Below are 24,448 nucleotides of genomic sequence, written 5' to 3' on the forward strand. Positions count from 1 at the left end.
CAGTGTATGCCTTTTTCTATGTGCATGTGTGCGTGCGTGCATGCGTGCGTGTGTGATGCAAAAAATGACACTGTTTTGTATACAGGACAGATATCTGACTTACTTGTCTTTGGTTACCACTGTACAGGCAATCAGGTCACTGTTATCTGAAAAAACAACAATCTAGTTAAAAGACATGACGCAGTATTAATGACATGTTACGTATACTGAAATTTAAGTAATAGATTCTATATCTGACACAGCAATATAAGTATATAACAAGATATCTGCACTTGATCGCTGCTTAAGATATATAATATCCAAAACCAAAATACAAGCATGCAGCAATCCTAAAAGATTGCAGCCATGTAATATAATGCTTGCGGATGCTAGCACAGAAACTAAGTTCGCAGAGTAGTCTTTCTTTGCAAGCTTGCAGCGGGGCATCCTGCGATCTTGATGCTATTTAAGATTGTGACTTAGCTTGCGATAGAAATTAAGTTTGCGGATAAGTCTTGCTTCGCAAGCTTGCAGCGGGCATCCTGCGATCTTAATACTATTTAAGATTGTGACTAGCTTGCCATCCTGTAACCTTTTTAAAACTCTTTTAGTTCACTGATTAAACATATAAAAGACAGGTAATATATTAAACCAAAATAGGAGAGATCGCCGTGACGTCACGCGTTAACATCTGTTTATCTGGTGGTTGGCAAAACAAATGATTTTAACACCGTTTGCGTACTGAATCAGAATTTTTACTTTTTAATAACTTTTTTGCTCATTTATGGATTTTCAAAATTCAAAAAGATTTGAAATACTAACAATCTTCATATTTTTGTTTCCAAATATCTTTTTTCAATGAATAACCGTTTTAAATGACATATAATTTTAAAAGCGGCGTAGTGATTTTCACAACCTTTAGAAAAACAGTGTAAGTTAAGCGTTCATAATTAATCCATTTTATTTCGAAATAACAATTAAAAGTAATCAATAAATTGCTTGTTTTATAACCTTTCCATTGATCAAAAAATTATTTATGTAATTTTTGTTTTAAGAAAGTTTAGACCGTTAGAAAAACATCACTGTTTACAAAAAACATGGACGGTCGGCTTCTGCCCACCTGATCACTGTCTTATCAGTTCTAAAAATAGAATTTGTATACAAACACGATCTCTCCTATATTAAATTTTTTATGTCAAAATACGTTGTTTTAAAAAATATTGTCCCTGATTTTTAAGTCTTTATCTACTGATCACAACAAATATTGTTTCATGGAAGTGCAGAAGATTGTGCAAGAATGCAATCTTAATAATAATATTTATGATTGTGCAAACTTGCAAGGTTGCAATTAAGATCCCTAAGGTTCTAAGCATGCACAACCTTACAAGCTTGTAAGATGTTAAATAGGTTGCAGGAAGCGCATGAATTAGTTTGCGCAAGATTATACTATGGTTGCGATGGTTTCAATCACAATCTTGCTGCATGCTTAAACAAGTTTGCCGCACTGCAATCTTGCTACGAACTTAATGCAAGCTTAGTTAAGCTCGCCATTTTGGTTTGTGTATTAACCCTTACCCTGCTAAATTTCTATAATGGACTTATCCATCTTTCAGTTTGGACAATACCATCAACTGTTTAAAGGGGTGCTTTATTACCTCAAATATCGTAACTGAATAGCGAACAGTGCAGATCATGATCAGACTGCAAAGATGTGCAGCCTGATTATGATCTACACTGGGTGCAAAGGCAGAATCAATCGTGTCTAGACGATTGTGGAGATTTTTGACATTCCCAACTTCTTTAGGACTTCAAACCTATGATCTCCAGATCCAGTGCAATTGTTGGAAACCAGTATCTGGACAGGACAAGTTTCGGACACAATTAATAACCACTTTTTTCGGGCATACTACAAAACATGGAGTGGAGTCATGGAGTGGAGTCGTGGAGTGGAGTCAAAATTGGAGTGGAGTCATGGAGTGGAGTCAAATTTGGAGTGGAGTGGAGTGGAGTGGAGTCAAACTTGGAGTGGAGTCATGAAGTGGAGTTATTCACGCAATATTGTTTCATCTGGATCATTTGGATGTTTTCTTCTCATGTCTACAACAATCCACTGTTTCACAAGTCTGTATAATGTTAGGTTTTATGCTGATACCTCACCTGTGTTTACAAAACACCATGACACCAGAACATCAACATATATATAAAATGCTGATTAAAGTTTGGTTGGGAGGAAATAACTTATTGATCCATTTAAGTACAGGGTAAGAGGATATACCTCTATCAGCATGTTTCACATCACTGTAGTCCTTCGCAGGCAATTAGGTACTTAATACGTCAGTAAAAACAATAGATCAACAGATTTCTTAGAAACAAAATTAAGGCACCGTGTAAAATATGGAGTGGAGTCGTGGAGTGGAGTGGTGGAGTGGAGTCTGGAGTCGATTTTGGAGTCAATTTTGGAGTCAAATTTGGAGTGGAGTCTTTTTTGGAGTCAAATTTGGAGTCGATTTTGGAGTGGAGTCTTTTTCGGAGTCAAATTTGGAGTCGATTTTGGAGTCAGTTTTGGAGTTGATTTTGGAGTCAAATTTGGAGTGGAGTCTTTTTTGGAGCCATTTTTGGATTGGAGGCATGCGGGTGATTTCTCTCAGGCCTGTAGTCACTAAATATATGTAATTGTCTCTTATTGAAACAGTCTTGATTGATAAAATGGGTCTTAAGACAAATGGTCTCTAATTTTATGTGGCCTCTCAAGCAGGATTTTTTTTTAAATGTTAAGGGATTTTGTGAGTGGAGTCTCATTGATGCTTAATGTTACTGAATTGTTTGGTCTATATTAATTATTATTATCATTTTTGTGGTGAATTTAGGAATGGAATTCCTTGATTTTATGGTCGAGGAAAAAAAACAACAACACTGGTTATAACTGTTTTCATCACGGTTTTCCTGGTTATAAAATTTCTGTTAGAGTCTGTGTTTTAAGACAATGGTCATGTCATTATTGGTAATATTATGGTTTACCAAGGGTATTAAAGTCCCAGAAACACTTTGGATATTATAATTTCAAGTAGCATTTATTTAACGAAGAAAGAATTCAAAGATATCAGCCTCTCTACAGATCTTGTTCGGTCTTTAGCATTGTTTTCATAAGAACGTCTGTAGAAATCTGATCAAACCATTAAATTAAGCATAGAAATTTCCAAACTACAAAAAACAACGAGGGTTATTGCAGGCTTAACGTGAAAGGGAACGTAATAGCAATAATTCTAAATAAACACTTAGAACATTTTTTCGATATCGCCCATCAATATGCCTTTGTTGATTTATTTTAAAGTTACAACAAAAGCCTGCGTTTTTTAAATGATCGGTCAGTTTGTATAGAAAAGGGATAGGTGATTTGCTCTGTTTTAGGGTGCATATTGGCTCGATCCTATTATATGTACTGAAAAATATCTGTAATAAAAATGTCTCTTTCACATGTGTGTAGGTCTACTAAAATAATACATTTTGTATGAAATTTATTAAAAACAAAACAAACAAAAAACAAGAGGGCCAAGATGGCCCTAGATCGCTCACCTAAGAAACACACCATAACAGTGTAAAACATGTTTGACCTAGTGATTTCATGGAAACAAATATTCTGACCAATTTTCATTAAGATTGGACCAAAAAATTGGTCTCTTGTGATAAAACAAGCATTTTCTTTGATTATGATATGACCTAGTTTTTGACCCTAGATGACCCATGTTCAAACTCGACCTAGATTTTATCAAGGCAATCATTCTGACCAAAATTCATGAAGATCAATTGAAAAATACAGCTTCTATCACATATACAAGTTTTTTCTTTGATTTGACCAAGTGACCTAGTTTTTGACCTCAGATGACCCATATTCAAATTCGACCTAGATTTCATTAAGACAATCATCCTCACCAAATTTCATAAAAATCAATTGAAAAAAACAGTCTCTATCGCATACACAAGATTTTTCTTTAATTTGACCTAGTGACCTAGTTTTTGACCTCAGATAACCCATATTCAAACTCGACCTAGATTTCATCAAGGCAATCACTCTGACCAAAATTCATGAAGTTCAATTGAAAACTACATCCTCCATTGCATACACAATGTTTTTCTTCGATTTGACCTAGTGACCTAGTTTTTGACCCCAGATGACCCATTTTCGAACTCGGCCTAGATTTTATCAAGGTAACCATTCTGGCTAAATTTCATGAAGATCAGTTGAAAAATACTGCCTCTATCGCATACACAAGGTTTTTCCTTGATTTGACCTAGTGACCTAGTTTTTAATCCCAGATAACCCATTTTCGAACTCGGCCTAGATTTCATCAAGGTAATCACTCTGACCAAAATTCATGAAGATCAATTGAAAAATACCGCCTCTATCGCATACACAAGGTTTTTCTTTGATTTGACCTAGTGACCTAGTTTTTGACCCGAGATGACCCATTTTCGAACTCATCCTAGATTTCATCAAGGCAATCATTCTGACCAATATTCATGAAGAATAATTGAAAAATACAGTCTCTATCGCATACACAAGGTTTCTCTTTGATTTGACCTAGTGACCTAGTTTTTGACCCGAGATGACCCATTTTCGAACTCGGCCCAGATTTCATCAAGGCAATCATTCTGACCAATATTCATGAAGATCAATTGAAAAATACAGCCTCTATCGCATACACAAGGTTTTTCTTTGATTTGACCTAGTGACCTAGTTTTTGACCCGAGATGACCCATTTTCGAACTCGGCCTAGATTTCATCAAGGTTATCATTCTGACCAATATTCATGAAGATTAGTTGAAAAATACAGCCTCTATCACATACACAAGGTTTTTCTTTGATTTGACCTAGTGACCTAGTTTTTGACCCGAGATGAGCCATTTTCAAACTCGGCCTAGATTTCATCAAGGTTATCATTCTGACCAATATTCATGAAGATTAATTGAAAAATACAGCCTCTATCGCATACACAAGCTAAATGTTGACAGACGACGGACGACAGAGGCCGGACGACAGACGACGGACATTGAGCGATCAGAAAAACTCACCTGAGCATTGCTCAGGTGAGCTAAAAAGAACAAGGTTTACGTTCACTGTATTTACTTCAAATATATCCAAAATGCACCATTTGCTGTTCTCATTTTAAAAAATTCTTGGGGGAGGATACCCCCGTACCCCCAACACCACCCCTGCATACTATGAACAAGGTCCTGGCTACTCGCCTGCAATCTTTATAGCTGACTCGAGAATAACATGGAAATTTATAAATTCTGACCTTGTTATTTTCACAATACGCCATTCATTATTTGATATAGGTATCGTTTATAAATTTTGGATTTTGACCAGCGAAGACCATGGCTGATCATGGTCTGCATTGTTTGCAGTAGGCAGACCTATTTACATGTTTACTATTTCACAGTCTGAACTTAAAATTTACAAAATGCAAATCTTTAAAAACGCAGATGTTTTGTCTTTATTCATAGTTGAGCCACATCATGAGAAAACCTACATAGTTTACTGCATTTGCATCGAACTAGATCAGCCTGCACTATTCTCATTCATCTGATGTTCGACATGGTACCCGAGAACGGTGGTAGAGCTCTTGAATGCGAGAATGGCCTGCACAGGCATGAAGTTGATCAGAATTCATATAGTTCTTTAACAATTTGTCTTACTCGAATATGGTTTGAAAGCAAATTTTGTATGGAATGAGCAGACGGATCAAGAACCAGACTAGTGCAAATGTATTTTTTTTTTTGTTAATTGTACTATCTTCTATTATAAACATATGCATAACACACAGTATTCTATCCTGCATTAATTTCATCAAGTAATATCATGTCTTATTATGTGTCTCATTATATTATGCCGTTTGTAGTAGATAGTAAATATTTAATTACCTAAGTTTTTTTTCTTGTTTTCATTTTCCGGATTCATTTTAAAAACTTAAAACAATACTTTCTCATTATTTCACATTTCAGGTAAGAAATGTTTATCAATTCTCTCTGAGTAATCTTCAGGCAACATCTGACCCAACATCATAAATAACAAACCATGAAGGAACTAGGGGTCAAGTCCTGATAAGAATGAGATATCATGCTGAGGTGCTGTACCAGTACCTTCTCCAGCAGAATTTTGTAGAAATCTGTCATACAGTAGAGAGTGATTTGTTGTAATTAACTATCCAATGTAATGACAAGTTATTCTTACCAATCTGATTAGGGTCATTTGAGAAAACATTAGTAACTGTTATTGTTATTTCTAGAGGAGTATGATATTGAGCCCATTTATGATTCAACAGTTTACTAGTACATGTAAGTGTGAAATACTTATGTGGATAATTATTTGGAGGTGACATATAAACGTAGGATCATTTAATGAATTTTTTAGGTTTTATTAACAATTGAAATAGTTCAATTAATGTTGTTGAGGTCAGTTTTTTTTTGACTCCAAAACTGACTCCAAATTTGACTCCAAAATTGACTCCAAAAGCAACTCCAAATTTGACTCCAAAATTGACTCCAAAATCGACTCCAGACTCCACTCCACCACTCCACTCCATGACTCCACTCCATATTTTACACGGTGCCCAAAATTAATGAAGCAAGTGCATACAGAGTTCAGGCATTACAAGCTGCCCTTTCCAAGGTCACAATCTCTCATAAAGTGTTTCTCTGATGCTTTCCAATTTAACTGCACTAAAATCTATCATATTTCATTACATATTAACCTTTAGCATGCTAGATAAATTGTCGTCTGCTGGAAATGTCCTCTGCTTAAATTGTAAAGTTCATCCAAAACTGGAAGAAATATTGTCAGAGTAGCAAACAGCTTGGAACCTGATCAGACGCCGATTTAATCGGCGTCTGATCTGGTTCCAAGCTGTTTGCAAAGGCTGTTAAATCCGCCTGCAGCAGGCTAAGGGTTAAAGCAACTTGCACACAGCTGTGGCAAGGTTTTTTTAAAACATGTTTCAAAATGTCAAAGTGAAAATAACAACAAATACTGACAAGTTATACAATTGAGCCGGTACCATGAGAAAACCAACCATGGATCCAGACCAGACTTCGTGGATGCATGATCAGGATCTATGCTGTTCGCTTTCATAGCCTATTGCAATTAGAGAAACTGTTAGCAAACAGGTCGCAAATGCACTATACACCATGCTGGTTGCAAATGCGATGTGTTGGTTTTCTCATGGCATGGCTCGTTTGTTATTTTTTGTACAAAGACTGTGAAACCTAGCTGAAAAAAAACAAACATACTTATTATAACAAACCTACAGAAAAGTATTTTTCAAAAGGAATGTTGATGTTTTTATTTAAATACTGATCTCCATCCCATTTCCAACACCCTTTCCTCAGAAAAATTGAAAAACCTTTATGACTACCAACTGTTCTCTGACTTGGGTGTAAGTATAACAGGGGCAATCACATGACTGTCACAGATCTGATGCAAGATTGTTGACACTGCACACTAGGGCCAGAGTTTTTTTATTTTTCGTTTTACGGGAGCGCCGGTCCTAAATATTGCAAAAGTGGAATAAAATTAAAATTCATTTTCCCGAGTTTTATTTTATTTTTTCCGCCGGTCGGCTGTTTACAGCCCCAAAGAAAATAAAATTAGTGTATTCACCTGGACGTAATTTCACAGGAAGGGAGTTTAACGCGTGCAAAATATCGTGTTTTGCCCCACATTTATCGGCATTAACAGGGTGTAAAATTCCACTCGCCTGCTCGCATTGGCGAGTTAAGTCTGAGTAGGACGAGTGGACCTCGCTGTGTACTCGGACGATCGGGCGAGTGGTTTTTTTACGTCCTTACTTTACCAAAATTCAGAAATTACATCTACAAAACGTCAACAAACTTCGAGATGGTTTAGTCGCTACCCGGATTGACTGGAATTTACCCGCGAATCGTAAAGATATCAAAACGTCATGCCGGTAATTTTCCATTCCATAAGCACGTGTGACCTTAGTATCGTAACATCTAATTTACATGGACACGTACACAAAAACCGTGCGTAGTGCATTCATTATTTAATATTTTCGCTTCAAGTTTTCAACACCCCTTGAGAAATAATACTTTTTGATTTCTATAATGATTTTAATAAGATATCGACAGAAATGTAGGCAAAATTCTATAAAAACGGTCGAATTTTCATATAATCATTTGTAAAAATTCAAACAGCGCGATCTTAGTTACTTATTTTTTTCTAAAAGTAAATAAATGATGAATACTATGGGCTTAAAATTCAGACTTTTGACCAGAAAGTACAAAAAACAGAATAAAAAATCTTAAATAATGAAAAAGCGGCTGCGATTACAATACATGGAGTAAGACGATTTTTGGCAAACAGATTTCTGTTAGTGCGGCAGAATAGGTTACGTGACCTCGTGAACGTAAGTAGAAATGCGATTTTAAAATAAAGCAATGTGATGTCACTGCGGGTTTTAATAAGTTTTAAATGAATCTTTGTACATGTATTTTTTGACCAACAATTTAAAACGGTTTTTCTTGTCAAACAATAATGTAAATTCCTCGAGGGCAAATAGGTCACAGAGGTAGGATATCCACTATAGTAACTATCGTTTGAGACATTTACCTTTTATACGGGATATAGCACATTCGCTTTTGATAACAAATTAAAGAAGAAATTTTTTATTGATTTCTATTTCTCAGCAATTTTAAGAACCGATGTGGTACGATCAGACAGTGATACATGCACATGGCGTGAAAACATGACGTAATGCCATGACAATCTCGAGCAAAAATACCGCTTTGATCTCCGCTTCAGATGTCAAGATACTGACACACTTCTTTTAGCTCTTAGAGGGGGTGTAAATTGATCATGAAAACAAGGTCAACATTACTTAGTTTATCACTGAATAATTACCGATAATCTTTAACGTTTTTTTCTCTCTCTTTCTACACGGGTGGATGGACGATGAATGTGTCCAAAATTTTTTAGACACTTTTCAAAATATATATTTTTCGGGAAATAATACTATTGTACATAATACTCATTTCATAAAAGTGACAATATTAAAAGTATTAAATTGTCTAAAGATTGTCTTACTCGCATTTTGTTTTCAATAGATTCAACTTACAAGTTTGCCATAGAAAGGTAATACAATATCAAAGGTGCTTTGACATTAAATTTTATTCAAAACTTTAATTAGTTGTTTGCAGAACAAATAAATGTTTGTAACAGCAGAATTTTTTTACATTTTTATTTCAATGGTGACCCCTCACACTTTACACAGGCTTGGGACTGTCTGGCATAAAGCAGCTGGTAGTGTTGGCAAAATCTCAGACAGATGGTCCATTTCTTTTGTAACTTCAATAGAATTCATAAGTGTATAAAGAATAATAAAGAATACTTTTTATTGGAGACAATATTTTGACAAAAAGTGATGCAACTTCAGTACTTGAACTTAGTGTAGTATAAAAAGGTGCAAATTACAGAAGCAACTTTAGTACTTGAACTAAGTGTATTAAAAAGGTGCACATGAGTTAAATGAGGTAAATTTTCAGATTACTTTTTGCTAGATTATCATTCGTTTTTCATCACTGAAAAAAAAATCTTGCCCTCTGCACTGTGACTGTTATTCAAAGTTATTAAATACTTTATTTTGCTGATAAAATCCAGTATATTATGAGCTGGCATAAACTGTAAAGTTAGCTCGTTAAAGATGATATTGGTGAAAGATACAATAAGTAAATATTATGTATAAAAAGCAGAGGTTACACAGCAGAAGATGCAAGCAAACCAAACCACCAAAACCACTACACTACTGGGCCACTTTACACCAGATGTGTTTAGTCTCTACTTGCTGTCACTGAAATTTACTGTGGCTGTTGTAACAGATAAAATAATTTTTGTCTTCCACTTAAATTAAGTAAAACAAGCTTTCTGAATTTTAAAGACTTGCCAGTGTGAGTTACAGTGCCTGAAGCAGTTTATTCACAAGTATGCATGAAACTTTTATTCAATGTTCATCCTGTATAAATGGCTTTTATAGTCTTAAAACATAACAATACATCACAATATTAAATACTGGACACAAACACAAGTAAACAAAACTTGAAACGAAAGTTCATCAAAATAAAAAAAATCTTAAAAAATTCTATTTTATTTTTATTTTTTTCAGAGATGCTGACTTTCAAGTTTTTTATTTTTATTTTTATTCCCTCCTCCCCCTGCTCATTTTTCAAAAATCTCCCGTAAAACGAAAGATAAAAAAACTCTGGCCTAGCCTGTTTTCACCAACATCTTGACAGTGACATCATGTGGTATACAAAACAGGTATTAAAGTTAGTGTATCAAATATCAATTGTATTAAAGTATTCAGTTGCAATGGTAGCAGGCATTTACTGTGCTTGTCACTTTTTAAAGTACACCTAAGCTCTGCAAATGGAAAAGACTCCGCCCAATAACACTGTACCTGTACCAGAGACTAACTGTAAGAAGGTCATAAGTTGAATACAGCAATTTTAAGATATTAACTTCGAGCGAGCGACTGACTTCGAGCGAGCGACTGAATATACAGTCAAACTTAGTTTGCTCAAACTCAGATAATTCAAACATCACCCTCTGCTTGAACTCATCTTCAGGTCCCAGCAAAATCCCTGTATAATGTATATTGCTTTATGACTCAAACTGCTGATAACTCGTACAAAATTTAATACTGACAGACAAATACTTTAAGTACAAGTGCAGAAAAATTCAGACATGTTAAGAATAATGTTATGCACCACAAACATTTTTTTTCTCATTTCCTGTGATGTTCGGCCAAATCTGGCACTTTTGACAGAAACCTTAACTTTGCCTTGGTTGTTCAAGGGAGGTAATCAATTGCACTTGAACTGCATTTAGTGTTCTTTGTTGTTATTATATGCATGTACTGAAAGACAATTTCTGCTGATGGAAAAATATGCTGACTTTGCACAATTATTACCACTCCAGGAAGGTAATTGCTCACAAGGAGGCAGTACTGAATCTTACTGGATAAAATACAGGGCAAACTTAAACAGTAAACTCAAACTTCTTCATATCTGTTTCACAACTGTACTGTATGCTGGACAAGATTCTTCAAGTGTTTATTTCGCTGTCACTGAAGATTACAGCCAAGTGCATGCAGCATCTGACCTTGAATCTCAAAAATAAAAATTAAAAACTAGAGATGCTTTTGAGAAAAGCACATGTCTCCCACAACTGCCTAATCATCTAAACAGTAAGTCAGTCTGCGCTTTCTTGGACCCAAACTGTACCCTATACTACTTGTGCATGCGCTTTCTTGCACCCAAAACACCCCTTATACTACTAATAAAAGTAGTATAGGGTACGGTTTGGGTGCACAAAAGCGCATGCGCTCCGAGGATTTTTCGGTAATTCAAGGGCCATAATTCCGAAGTGCCTGGGCCGATTTGGCTAGTTGTCGAACTTGGCCAAGGTCTTATGGTCAGACACATTTTGTTCAAGTTTGGTGAAGATCGGGTGAGAAATGTTTGACAGACAGACACACACACACTGGAGTAAATCAATATGTCTCCCACACCACTGTGTGGTGGGAGACGTAATTAACCAATACAAATTTGCTGCTCAGTTACCACTCAAAACTCTTTCTTTCTAAAGAACTTTCCTGAGGTATCCCATGCACATATATATGTAATATTTCTATGCCTGATGAACCCCATGTTTTTTGGTATCATTCGAAAGATGTTCGTCTGCCGAACAAGAATAAGAACATAAGATGACCATAATATTTACATGAATCCCTACAGTCATGTTTTTTGACTGCGAAATGATAAATCTTACACTGTATACAATAACTGGATTTCTTTTGAAGTATCACTGAAAACTGTTAAGTAAAAAAATAAAAATTCTGTAACATATTTTGTCACCCAATTTACATTTTCATCTTCAGTAGACAGTACACTTTCAAATGATACCAAAATTATATGAGCTTACCTGGCATCAATATTTGAGATGTTTTAAAAACATAATGTTGATTTATTATCCATTAATGTAGATGAGATAAAACTCTATTGTATATAAATATTAAATAAAAATATATAATTAATTCTAATTTCAGTTTTTCATTTTTTCTTGTGTTTTCATTCAGAATACAGAAATATCTCAAATAATTAAAAGAAATGTATTAACTAAGTAATAGCGCAATCACGGGTAATACCGACATTGGTCCAATTCCGACACCCTTACAATTAATTGAAAGAAAGAAACATAATTATTCTTTAATACAATGTAGACTAATTTGAATCATGACATCATATATCAGTATGACGTCACTTATCGCTCTGTGCTCCCGAGGCGCTTTCTTTTTTCCGAAAAAAATCGTCAGCGTTCGGTGACCAAATTATTTTTACGCAAAAAGTATCATCTTACAAGAATCCATAAGAGAGGACGATAACTGAGGTACGTAGATATCTTGTTGAATTTGCTATTTCGTTCCATCTCAAATTTTTGATATAAGTAATAAGGAATATTTCATGTTTCTAAACAATATTACTCCTATTTTATCAACGCTTGACACATAAAGGCGTGGTGTCGGAATAAGCCGACAAAATATCCCCCGAAGGGCAATTCCGACACACACATACAGAAAGCTGATCTTTTTACTTATGAGCATATTGTAACAACTTATTTCAATATAAAACAATTCATAGATAACCAACAGATGAAAAAATATTTCTTTTAAACATGATACTAATATCGCAGAAATATGTTAGTTCTATATAGATCTAATCAAAAACTTTTACAATTTGCAGGTAAACATGTCAAGACAAATAGGTGCTTCGAAAAATCGAAAGTACTCTCCATCTAAGATGGAGGCTGCCGTGCACATGGTGGAGTCCGGTAGTATGTCTAAGAAGAAAGCTGCGCTTACGTTCGGCGTTCCACGCACTACCTTGATAGATAAACTGTCTGGGAGGTACAAGCTTGGTTCCACACCTGGGAGAAGTACGGTGCTGACAAAAGCTGAAGAACAAAATTTAGTGGACTACTGTAAGCTAATGGCCAGTGTCGGCTATCCTTTGAAAAAGGATGAGCTTCTTCATGAAGTTAAGAAAGTGCTTGATCATGATAAACGCCCAACGCCATTTAACAATAACTTGCCTGGAAAAGACTGGTTTTACGGTTTTAAAAAACGGCACCCAGAAATTTCCCAAAGGACGGCCATGACCCTTGGCCACCAACGAGCTGGGATTAATGAGAGCATGATCAATGGTTGGTTTGATGGCCTACAAAGTTTTCTTCAACAGGAGGTGACCGACTGGAGGAATATGGTCAACGATCCACGGCGTTGTTTCAATGCCGATGAAAGTGGGGTTCCACTTTGCGTGAATACCGGAAAAGTCCTTGCTGAAAAGGGCGCAAGACATGTGTACCAAGTTACATCAAGTACGAAGCAGCAACTCACGGTCATGGTTTGCTTTAATGCGTTTGGTGATTATATCCCCACTCATCATATTTCCTGGTGAACGCTTCCGTGACTGTGGTATCCAAGACTTTCCAGAGGCCATTTACGGCCAAACATCAAACGGATGGATGGACAGTGAATTGTTCGTTGAATTCCTGAAACATCTCAACACATTTGTTATCGAGAAATGTATACAAAAGCCTGTTATCTTGTACGTAGATGGACACTCAACACATATGTCGCTGGAAGCAGCTACGTACTGTCACGACAATGATATTGTTCTCTACTGCCTTTTTCCAAATGCGACACACGTGCTACAACCCTGTGATGTGGGATTTTTCGGACCTATGAAGTCTGCTTGGAAAAAAGAAGTGAAGGAATGGCACTTAGCAAATATGGGACAGGCCTTTACGAAGCGGTATTTTCCAGCGGTGTTCAAGAAAGCTTGGCTGAGAGTTGCCAAACTAGAGAATGCAATCCACGGTTTCCAGCATTGTGGCCTGTTTCCGCTGTGTCCAAATAATGTTGACTTCACTAAGCTTAATCCTTCGAAATTGCACGAGCAAAGAAAAACCGAGTTATCCGACTCTGTTGAAACTGAAGCTGCTCCTGTGACGCCCAGTACAACTGCCACATTCAACTTACCTGCTGGATCCAGCCTCTCTGTGTCACCTACGCCTGTGAGCGTAGCCGTGACGCTTGCATCTCCTGAGAAGGAAAGTGCACCTGTGACGCCGGACTTACCTGTAACGGAAGGTTTACCTGACATTCACACCGTACCAGTGATCTCAGCCCCACATGTGACACCAACTGAGGTCGTGACTTCACCTGTTGTAAGTTATTTACCTGCTTCCTCTGCGTCTCCGCCTTGTCAACTTACCTCGTCCGCTAATGTGTTTTTCTCAACAGCTGCTCCGGCACCTACAAGTAGTGCACCCGTGACGGTTCTTGCTCCATGTGCTTCTCTTGAGGTTCCTGGACCAAGTGGTGCATGTACTTCACGCCAAGGTTTGAACTTTGTAAATGACAAGGAAAGTTACGTGTCACCATCATTTGCTCTTCTAGCTGTCCCGGAGATTGCAGCCAAAAAGAAAGCCAATAATATCAGACAGAAACTACCAAAGGCTTTGTCTGGGTCTGTGGCATTAAACATGCTGAAGGAAAGAGAAATTAAAAAGCGCACAGAGGAAGAGGCAAAGAAAAGGAGGAAAGAGGAAAGAGAGGCAAAGAAAAAACAGCGTGATGAAGAAAAACAACGAAAGAAGCAAGAGAGAAGAACAGAAAAGGTTGAAGAAAAAGAGAGACTTGAATAAAAATAAAAAATCAAAGAAGCGAAAGCTGGATGAGTCATCATCTGACTCCGACGGAGATGTCCCTCGGTACGCCGAGACCGATGATGATTACGACGAGATGTCAATGTGTCCAGGATGCCTCACTGATGATGGAGACCAAGATGAATGGTTATTATGCACAGCATGCCAAAGAAAATGGCATATTTCATGCACAGGAGATGCTGTTTTGCTTGAAATACCAGTTGAACAGATTGACCAATATCCATTCGTATGCGAATATTGTGTTGACAAATAAATAAAAATATTGTAGTCAGACGGTTAGGTACATTTACATGAATCATTATTTGTCAAAGTTAAAAAGTACAAGTAAAATGTTAAATGTTAAATGAATTTGATGGAATAATCAGTATAAATTGTATCCATTTCTGACAAAGCGAAAGCAAACATTAAGAAAATTTATTGTCTGTTTTGTAAAATTGTTCTCATTAGTTCATTTTGTGGAAATAAATGCCTTTTATATTACAGCGAGTGTTAGCCGCAAAACTATATTATACAGCTAGAATAGTTGTTTTGCCAACATTTGATCGTAATATTTTCAGACTGCATTTTTTTAAAACTCCGGTAGGGTGTCGGGTTTGTGCGAATGGTGTCGGTTTTAGCCGATAATACTCGAATGCGATAGTAAAATGTAATATGTAAACACTGAATGTTGAAAGCTTATGGAGTATACGGATGTGAAGTAATGGAATTATTCGGGTAATTCCGACACCCTTGATATCACTTAATGTTAAAGTATGTTGAAAATTATACTTTGTCTCTTAAAGTGTCGGAATTACCCGAAATTACTCTACTGATGTATAACGGAAATAAAATATATGTACACTGTCAATGCTTTAATTGTGGTGACGTATTCCTGCCAACAAAAACAGCTAAAATAACGATACAGAATATCAAATTGCGAAAATTAAATTGGTGCAAATAATGTTAGCTCAACAGTAGGAATCATAACTTCCTGGTTCCATTTAGTTTCATTTTTACGTTTTAATTTCCTGTTATCAATCAAGTTTAAACTTTCAAGGTCGCTAAATAAAAATACCAAAGGTAAGGATGAGATTATGTCTATTTAAAATAACTTGTTAGGTGATTTCCACTACTTTCAAGAGACGGATCAAGATTTACTCCATAAAATTATAATACTTGGATTATTTAACGTAACTGAAAAGGAAACAGACTTAGGCTAGAATCTTTATAATTACTTCCTAAACAAGATGGCCATGATGGTCCTAGAAAATGCTCACAATCAAGTCATGACTTTAATTCACAGCTGGTTTGAACACTTTTGGTTAACGGTCATGCAAGGAAAATATCCATGAATTATTTTGAAATAGAACCAGTGTATTGTGAAAGTTTCCATTACATTAAGATGGGTAATGTGAACATTGCGGACTGGGGTGGGAGTTTGGGGCATACATTGTGGACTGGGGACAGCGGGATAATGACTAAGAGAAATTAAGCAAATACAATCAAGAAACAAAATAAACTAAAAGCGTGGAGGGCACATGGGGGAGAGGGGTGCAGGTAGGGGATGATACTAGAAGATAATATAAAGAAACACAAGAAACTAAAACTTTAAACAAGACAGCATGATCCACTATTTGGGAATTTGATCGACATTAAAATGAATTTATGTCTCAAATATACTGTACTAAAGTTATATCCAGAAAGTCAAGTTTATCAAAAAACTTTATGCATGAAAGGGGCATAATTTTGTCAAAAATTCAATAAAAGTTATGGGGATTGTTACCACACAAGCAGATGATGGTTATAAAGAAATATTTTTAACTTTTAAGCCATTATCTTTTAAAATACCAAAGATATGTCTATAAAATGAAGCTTTCGAAAAATTAAACATGATAATAATTCCAAGTATAACACCTTGGTGACCTTGACCTTGGGTATAATTGGCCCAGTCCCTGCACATACTTTGTTTGTATGCTGGACAATGTTTATGTGAACTTACAGTAAGATATAGTGCATATTTTCTGACCTGGCTGAGATATTTATAGAAAGGTCATAAATGGGCCATTCTATCATTTAGTTTAGGGTAATCGGCTACATCATTAGATTTAGTTTCATTCCGTACGAATAAATCCGATATGCACCAAGTTACCTATTGATTATAATGCTACAGCCTGTGCTAAAAATATCTCCGCCAGGTCAGAAAATATGCACTATACAGGCAATGGTAACAAAGATATGACAGAAAAACAAAGGTTGCCAAAAACCTTTAACCTTAAAAACAATCCAATTTAAGTACAGTCGACATCGTACTTGTGACCACCTCTATTAAGCGATTTTTTTATTAAACGACCACATTAATGTAGTCCCGGCAGGTAAAATATTAGACAAAGTATCTATTAAGCAACCGTGTACCAAATTCCCGTCGGGCATTATTTCACCTGTGTAATTAGCGAGTACGTTTTGCATCTAACTAAATGTAATTAACCTTTGTAACAGCTGAACTGACAAACAATCCCGCTTTAATTTTCACTGTTTGTGGACTTGGAAAAATGTTAATGATCCTAAAACTGATTTTAGTTACATTAACAGTTAAAAATAACTTTTCTCTTCACCTGACTGAAATTTTGACCATTCCATTAAGGGACCACTTTTTAGCAGTCCCTTGGGCAGTCTCTTAATACAATGTCGACTGTATAACACCTTGGTGACCTTGACCTGATGTATAATGGGCCCAGCCCCTGCACATACTTTGTATGCTGGACAATGTTAATGTGAAGCTACAGTACAATATAAGCAATAGTAACAAAGTAATGATAGAATAATGAAGGTTGCCAAAAAACTTTAACCTTAAAAATAACCTAAGTACAACACCTTGGTGACCTTGACTTTGGGTATAATGGGCCCAGCACCTGCACATACTTTGTTTGCATGCTGAACAATGTTAACATGAAGTTACAGTAAGATATAAGCAATAGTAACAGAGAAAAACGAAGGTTGCCGAAAAACTTTAACCAAGAAAGCTCAAGCTGACACGGGGGCGATCAAGTAGAATAACACCCCTATTCTCCGAATAGTGGAGCTAAAAAGGGTGGGATAGGGGGCGGTAATGTGGACAGAAGCTTGAAGGAATTTTGCAAAGGAACATTTTGCATGAAATTATTTTGAATACAGGCCAGCAGTTTTAGATAAGAACATTTTCAGAGTTTCTTCCATATTGCAATATAAACTAGCCCACTCTTCCAGGCAACAATGTTTTTTTTCCACAAATCAATAAGGCTTAAAGGGTCACCCAAAGAATATTGCTGTCAAATGATGATAAACCAGTGGTTTCGGAGATTTTTAAACCTTTTCCTTTTGGTTGCCATGGCAATTAGAACTAGAAGGTGTTTTTGTCACAACAAGAGGGCCATGATGGCCCTATATCGCTCACCTGAATTTAATTGCTTTCTTGAAAAATATTCTTCGCTAAAGCTAAACAAGTAACATTTTCCTACATAAAACCAAGTGACCCCTGGGGTGGGGTCAATTTTAACCACAGGGGTCATGATTTGAACAAATTTTGTAGAGGTCCACTAGGCAATGCTACAAATGAAATATCTAAGCTCTTCTGGTTTATTTTGAAGATTTTTCTATGTACAATCAAGTAACCCCATGAGGCGGGGTCAATTTGACCCCGGGGGAATGATTTGAATAAATTTTGTAGAAGTCTACTAGGCAATGCTACATGTCAAATATCTAAGATCTAGGACTTCTGGTTTATTTTTAGAAATTTTTTGAAGATTTTCCTATGTAAAATCAAGTGACCCCTGGGGCGGGGTCAATTTTGACCCCGGGGTTCATGATTTGAACAAATTTTGTAGAGGTCCACTAGGCAATGCTACATGTGAAATATCTAAGCTCTAGGCCTTCTGGTTTATTTTTAGAATTTTTTTTAAGATTTTCCTATGTAAAATCAAGTGACCCATGGGGTGAGGTCAGTTTTGACCCCGGGGTATGATTTGAACAATTTTAGTAGAGGTCCACTAGGCAATGCTACATGTCAAATATCTAAGCTCTAGGGCTTCTGGTTTTTGAGAAGAAGATTTTTTAAGATTTTCCTATGTAAAATCAAGTGACCCCTGGGGCGGGGTCAATTTTGACCCTGGGGTCATGATTTGAAAAAATTTGATAGAGGTCCACTAGGCAATGCTTCACACCAAATATCTAAGCTCTAGGGCTTCTGGTTTTTGAGAAGAAGATTTTTAAAGTTTTTCCTTTTGGTTGCCATGGCAACCAGAATTCTGTATGGAATTCAATTCTTTGAACAATTATTAAAGAAGACCATCCAAGGAACATCCCTGTGAAGTTTCATCAAAATTGGCCTGTTGGTTTAGGAGGAGATGTTGTTTAAAGGAAAGTGTGGACGGACGGACGCCGGACGGTGAGCGATCACAATACCTCACCCTGAGCACTTTGTGCTCAGGTGAGCTAAAAACATAATCATGTCTCCTCCTATGTATTCTATTTTTAGCTCTGGTGGCCATTATGTGCAGTGAAGTGGAACATGCCAGCAATATGCACAACTGGGGTTGGTACTGATCACTCCTGTGAAGTTTCGTCGAAATCCAGCCCACAGTTTGACCTGTGAAAGACAAGAGTTTTCTTCCTTTAGCTCTTGTGGCCATTTTGTGCAGTGAAGTGGGACAAGTTGGCAATATGCATAACTAGGCTTGATACTGATCACTCCTGTGAAGTTTCATCGAAATCTGTCCAGCAGTTTGATGTGTGAAAGCCAGACAAGATTTTTCTATTTTTAGCTCTCCACGCCATTTTGTGAAGCAAAGCGGAACGTGCCAGAGAAATGTACAACTAGGATTGGTACCTGAATCACTCCTGTGAAGTTTCATCGAAAACCAGCCAGCAGTTTGAACTGTAAAAGACGGACAAGATTTTTCTATCTTAGCTCTGGTAGCCATTTTATGCACAACAAGGCTTGGTACTGATCACTCCTGTGAAGTTTCATCAAAATCTGTCCAGCAGTCTGACCTTTGAAAGTTGGACAAGCTTAATGCAGACAGACGGGCAGACAGCAAGGGCAAAAACAGTATGTCTCTCCCATAATTCTGCATGGATTAGCTAGATAGAAAGAAATATGAAAGAGGGCAACCAAAGGAACATTCCTGGCTTAGTGTTTTAGGAGAAAAACTGTTTTTTTTTTAAGAAACTGTGGATGATGGACAGACAGATGATGGAAAATCTACAATCACGAAAGCTCACCATGAGCTAAAAATGCATGTAAAATACAGCTCCTTAAATTAGGTTTAAGATAACACCTTTCTAGTTGGAGTCTGGGCAAGTGTTTTTTTTTTATAACTTTTTTAGTCATCCAAGTGCATATGTATGGCTACTTGTATAGTTCTGGCCTGAGTGGAATATCACACCACAGACAAATGACATGATAAGCCACACAGTTACATTATGCTGTCACCTTACTGAAAGATCCTATATAAACCTATCCTTTTTGTGTTGACAGCCCCAAGCCATGTTGCTGTTAAGTACCCATTTTTATAATTTAAAGTATTTAATGTACAAGTCTGTAAGGGGTTGAAACCTGGCCTACCGCAAAGCGATCAGTGTGATTCCCTTTGTCAGGCTGTCTAAATAACATTTGTTTCATTCACCAATATCCCCTTGATAAAAGAGAGAGCATTAAGTGATTGTGTATTTTATTCCTAAACTTTCCACAAAGGCATTACATTATCTTGTCTGCATTTTTACAATGGATTCAAAACCATAGTTCTAATTAATGCATTGTATCATTTCAGTTACAGGAAACTGACACAGAGGAACTGATTACAGATATAACATGTCTCACTCAAATAAACACAAAGAACATTCCAATCCCCCATCAACCCATTCAAAAAACACAATGAATGAACTTGCAACCTTTGAACTGGCAGTCTGATAACTCATTCATCAAAGTGACATTACTGTTAGGATAATTTACCTTTTTATAATCATGCTTTCCTTTAATGGACAGAGCCTAAAAAGATGTATTTTATATAATGCCTAGCATTGTGTGTAAGGAGTTCACACAATGCCTTATCCTTTCTTTTGAATATCAGCTTAACCTTAGACTAGCTCCAAGACTAAAAAAAAACTTTTATTTTTTATAATTTTTATTTTTTAAAATTGTGAATACAGCCAGTCTATATCCTGTGTCCAATATCATATATATAATATTACAGCCAGTTTTCTAAAATTGACTTGCACTAATGTCACTATCACATAAAATAAGAGAAAAATTACAAACGTTGAAATTTTGTGACAAATTCTTTATTATCAGTCTAGCAGCCAGTCTAGCTTAATCATTACCCTACTAAATTTCTAAAATGGACTGGCCATCACTCATTTTGGGGTGTACCACTTATTTATCAAAGGGGGTGTTCACTTAAAATTAATGTCCGTGCAGGTTGATCATGGTCTGCACTGGTTGCAAAGGCAGAATCACTTGCCACCAGCATGCTTCAGGTTCAGCAACTTTTAGGAGTTTAAACATCATGCATTTTCCAAATGGGTACTATGAAATTATAATTGTTGCTTTTGAAGGACAATGCTTTATAGATTTTCCGACGATGCAGTGATAGACACAAAAGTCAAATGAATCTCAGGGGCAAAAGTAAAAATCCCCTCAATTTTATCCTCAAAAATTTCATGTATTCCCCCTAAAACTGCCATTAGGTGCATGAGTTTAAACAAGACCTGCCAAACAAGTACACAACCGAAAAAACTTTTTGTTGATACAGGACCCATAAAAAAATTCTATATTCAATAGCTGAGATAATTTTCTCTTTCAGTTTATAATAGAAAGAATTTCTCTTTCAGTACATAAAAATATTTAAAGTACCGATGTCTCTATCTGTTTAAACCATTGAATTCATTCAATCATAGATATTTAACTTTAAACAGGAAGATTATTCAACGATTCAAATGGAAAACACCGATATCAATTAAATTTTAAAATAAGTTCAAGACGTACAGATTTCTTTGTGATAAAATATACATAATCTATAACAATACAACAATAAAGGCATAATATCAAATGCCTATTGCATGAATAAACTGAGACAGTATAATAAAAGTACACCTTTAACACTCTCATTGATAAATTCTAATGCATGAATTATTCAATGTATTAAGTAGTTTTAATGCTAATTAAAAACTTCAACATTTACGAGGATAAACCAACATGCAGTTATTTCTTTTTAACCAGTATCCTGCTGGATACGACTGATTCTGCCTTTGCCACCAGTGTAGATCATGACTGGCCTTAAATCCATGTAATCTGATCAAGATCTGCACTGCCAGTATCTTTTCGGTTAGCATCCCTTTTAACAGGTAATGGTACTGTCCAAATTGAAAGATGGACAAGTTCATTAATCATTATAGAAATTTAGTAGAGTTTTAAAGTAATGCACTAATTCAAAATTGTATGTAAAATTGTACCACGCTAAACAAACATGCAGTCATTTCTTTTCATAACCCTTATCATGCTGAAATCGATTGATTCTGTTTTTGCAACCAGTGTAGATCATGATCAGCCTGCACATCCGTGCAATATAACCGAGACCTTCACTGTGTTCACCATTCATTCAGTATCTTTTTGGTCTAAGCATCCCTTTTAACAGGTAATGGTACTGTCCAAATTGAAAGATGGGACAAGTTCATTATATAAATTTAGCAGGGTAAGGCAAACTTCTGCACTGAATAAACTCAGCAATCGCTTTGATTATATCACATCACACCAGAAATGATTAAGAATTGAAGACCTTGTGTTAGCTCCATTCTGAGAAATGTGAATTATGAGCCGCAGCATGAGAAAACCAAACATAGTGTATTTGCGACCAGCCTGCGCATTGCAATAGGGTTTGAAAGGCTGGTCTGGATCCATACTGGTCGCAAATGCACTATGTTGCTTTTCTCATGGTGCGGCTCAATTATTATATCAACAAGTGAGGTCATATTCTAACTTCAACCACAGCCAAAACTAATAAGGGGAGAAATTTTGTAATAAATGAAATGGGAGCATCCGCTTTATCTTAAATTAAATCTAAATGATACTTTCACAGCAGTTTTGTGTTAACCTTTAAGCAAACAAAATGTCATCGTAAATAAAATCTTATAAATTCTATAGCAATTTCTTCTAAAACCGGTTCACAAAATAATTCGGAGTTCTCAAAATTAAAAAACAAGTACCAGGAAATCGTATAAATTAAATTTTATCACTTAGTTATCTTGTATTGGTAGGTCAAATGCAATGGTTCAGGTCTTCTCAAAATTAAAACCTAGTTAACAAGAAATGGTATATTATTTCAATACATACAGTCATATATTTTAATCTTTTTTATAAAAAACTTCCTCCTCAATGACATTTTTATGAACTTCCTAACTAAGAATTTTTCAGGAGCTGAATCATTGATTAATAGTTAGACTAGTGGCCTGTAAAATTCCATGAAAATATTTTCGTTCCATGAAAACTGGCTTGATCGAATGGGGATTTATTTTTTGTCCATTGTGAGACCAGTTTTTATTCAAAACAGGCCCATACTGAATTCAAAGGTTAAATAAATGGTACAGCAGTACAAAATTTTCAAGTTCACAAACATTAAGAAAAGAATTCAACTCTTCAACTGAACTGTTACAGAAAACAAAGGCAAAAAAAAAAGAGGTCCATTTCCGGTCTCCTGTCAATAAAAAAGAGGGCAAGTAGGTGTAGGAATCTTTGAATCTTTTTTCTTTTTGAGACCTTGAAATTCTCCAACGATGTAGAGCTGCCAGGAAAGTCAAGATACTGGTGAAATATGTCATCAACTAATTTGTGATCTGGAACAATTGAAAAGTAAGTTTTTGGCCGTTTTATGATGCAAAAAAGCTTTATATCGAAGCCCCAAACCTCATGAAGCCGGCAGCACAGGCTTTGCCATCTTTGATATAACTGCTAACCAATCAGAATCGCATATTTCAGCAAAACGACGCAAAATTATGGTTTAAAATGAAACGGATATATTTTTCAAAAATCGAAAGGCGGAAAATTATCCCCGATAAAAGGTTTAGGGTAGGGGGTAAAAAATGAGGGTAGGTAGGAAGACTGGAAACAAACCTTTTTTTTTTTTGACCTTAACACATGACAATTTTCAATGAAAAACAACATCATAGTAGTCAGAATTTTTATGCCCATAAACAATGACCTTTAACTGTTACCCTGCTAAATTTCTAAAATAGACTTGTCTATCATTCAACTTGGACAGTACCATTTATTATTCAAAGGTGTGTTTACTGAAAATTTACTGACGCCTGCATGGATGTACAGGCTGTTCTAGATCTGCACTGGTCGCAAAGGCAAACCCCTTCCTTAACATATAGCCTGCTGGCGGCAAGTGATTTTGCCTTTGTGACCATTGCAGACCAAAACTAGAAGATGCTTTTCGAGGGTTCAACGCAATAAGGGCGTAACTACATTTTTGAAAACTTTACAAGAGAAGAAAAAAACTACTTTGTTTTCTTCTGTGTTCAGTCACATACAAATTTACCAAAGTTTTTCACTTAATATTAGACATGTTATATGAAACATTAAACAACATGAATGAAATTTTACAAAATAACAGTATATTTAAAAATATTTGACTTAAGCCCTTATTGCATGATTTTTCA

General features: G+C 36.0%; 1 protein-coding gene across 2 annotated transcripts in view; it reads right to left on the reverse strand.

Annotated features, from left to right (window-relative positions):
• LOC128554415 (protein CLEC16A-like) overlaps nucleotides 1-24,448 on the reverse strand; it is a 181,945-nt gene that overhangs the window by 32,618 nt on the left and 124,879 nt on the right. For both annotated transcript variants that reach the window (XM_053535705.1, XM_053535701.1), the window contains exon 19: nucleotides 104-146. In XM_053535705.1, coding sequence (XP_053391680.1) covers nucleotides 104-146 — 43 coding nt within the window. The remainder of the gene's footprint in view (nucleotides 1-103; nucleotides 147-24,448) is intronic.

This window comes from Mercenaria mercenaria, chromosome 2 (genome assembly GCF_021730395.1).
Source record: "Mercenaria mercenaria strain notata chromosome 2, MADL_Memer_1, whole genome shotgun sequence".
Classification (NCBI taxonomy): domain Eukaryota; kingdom Metazoa; phylum Mollusca; class Bivalvia; order Venerida; family Veneridae; genus Mercenaria; species Mercenaria mercenaria.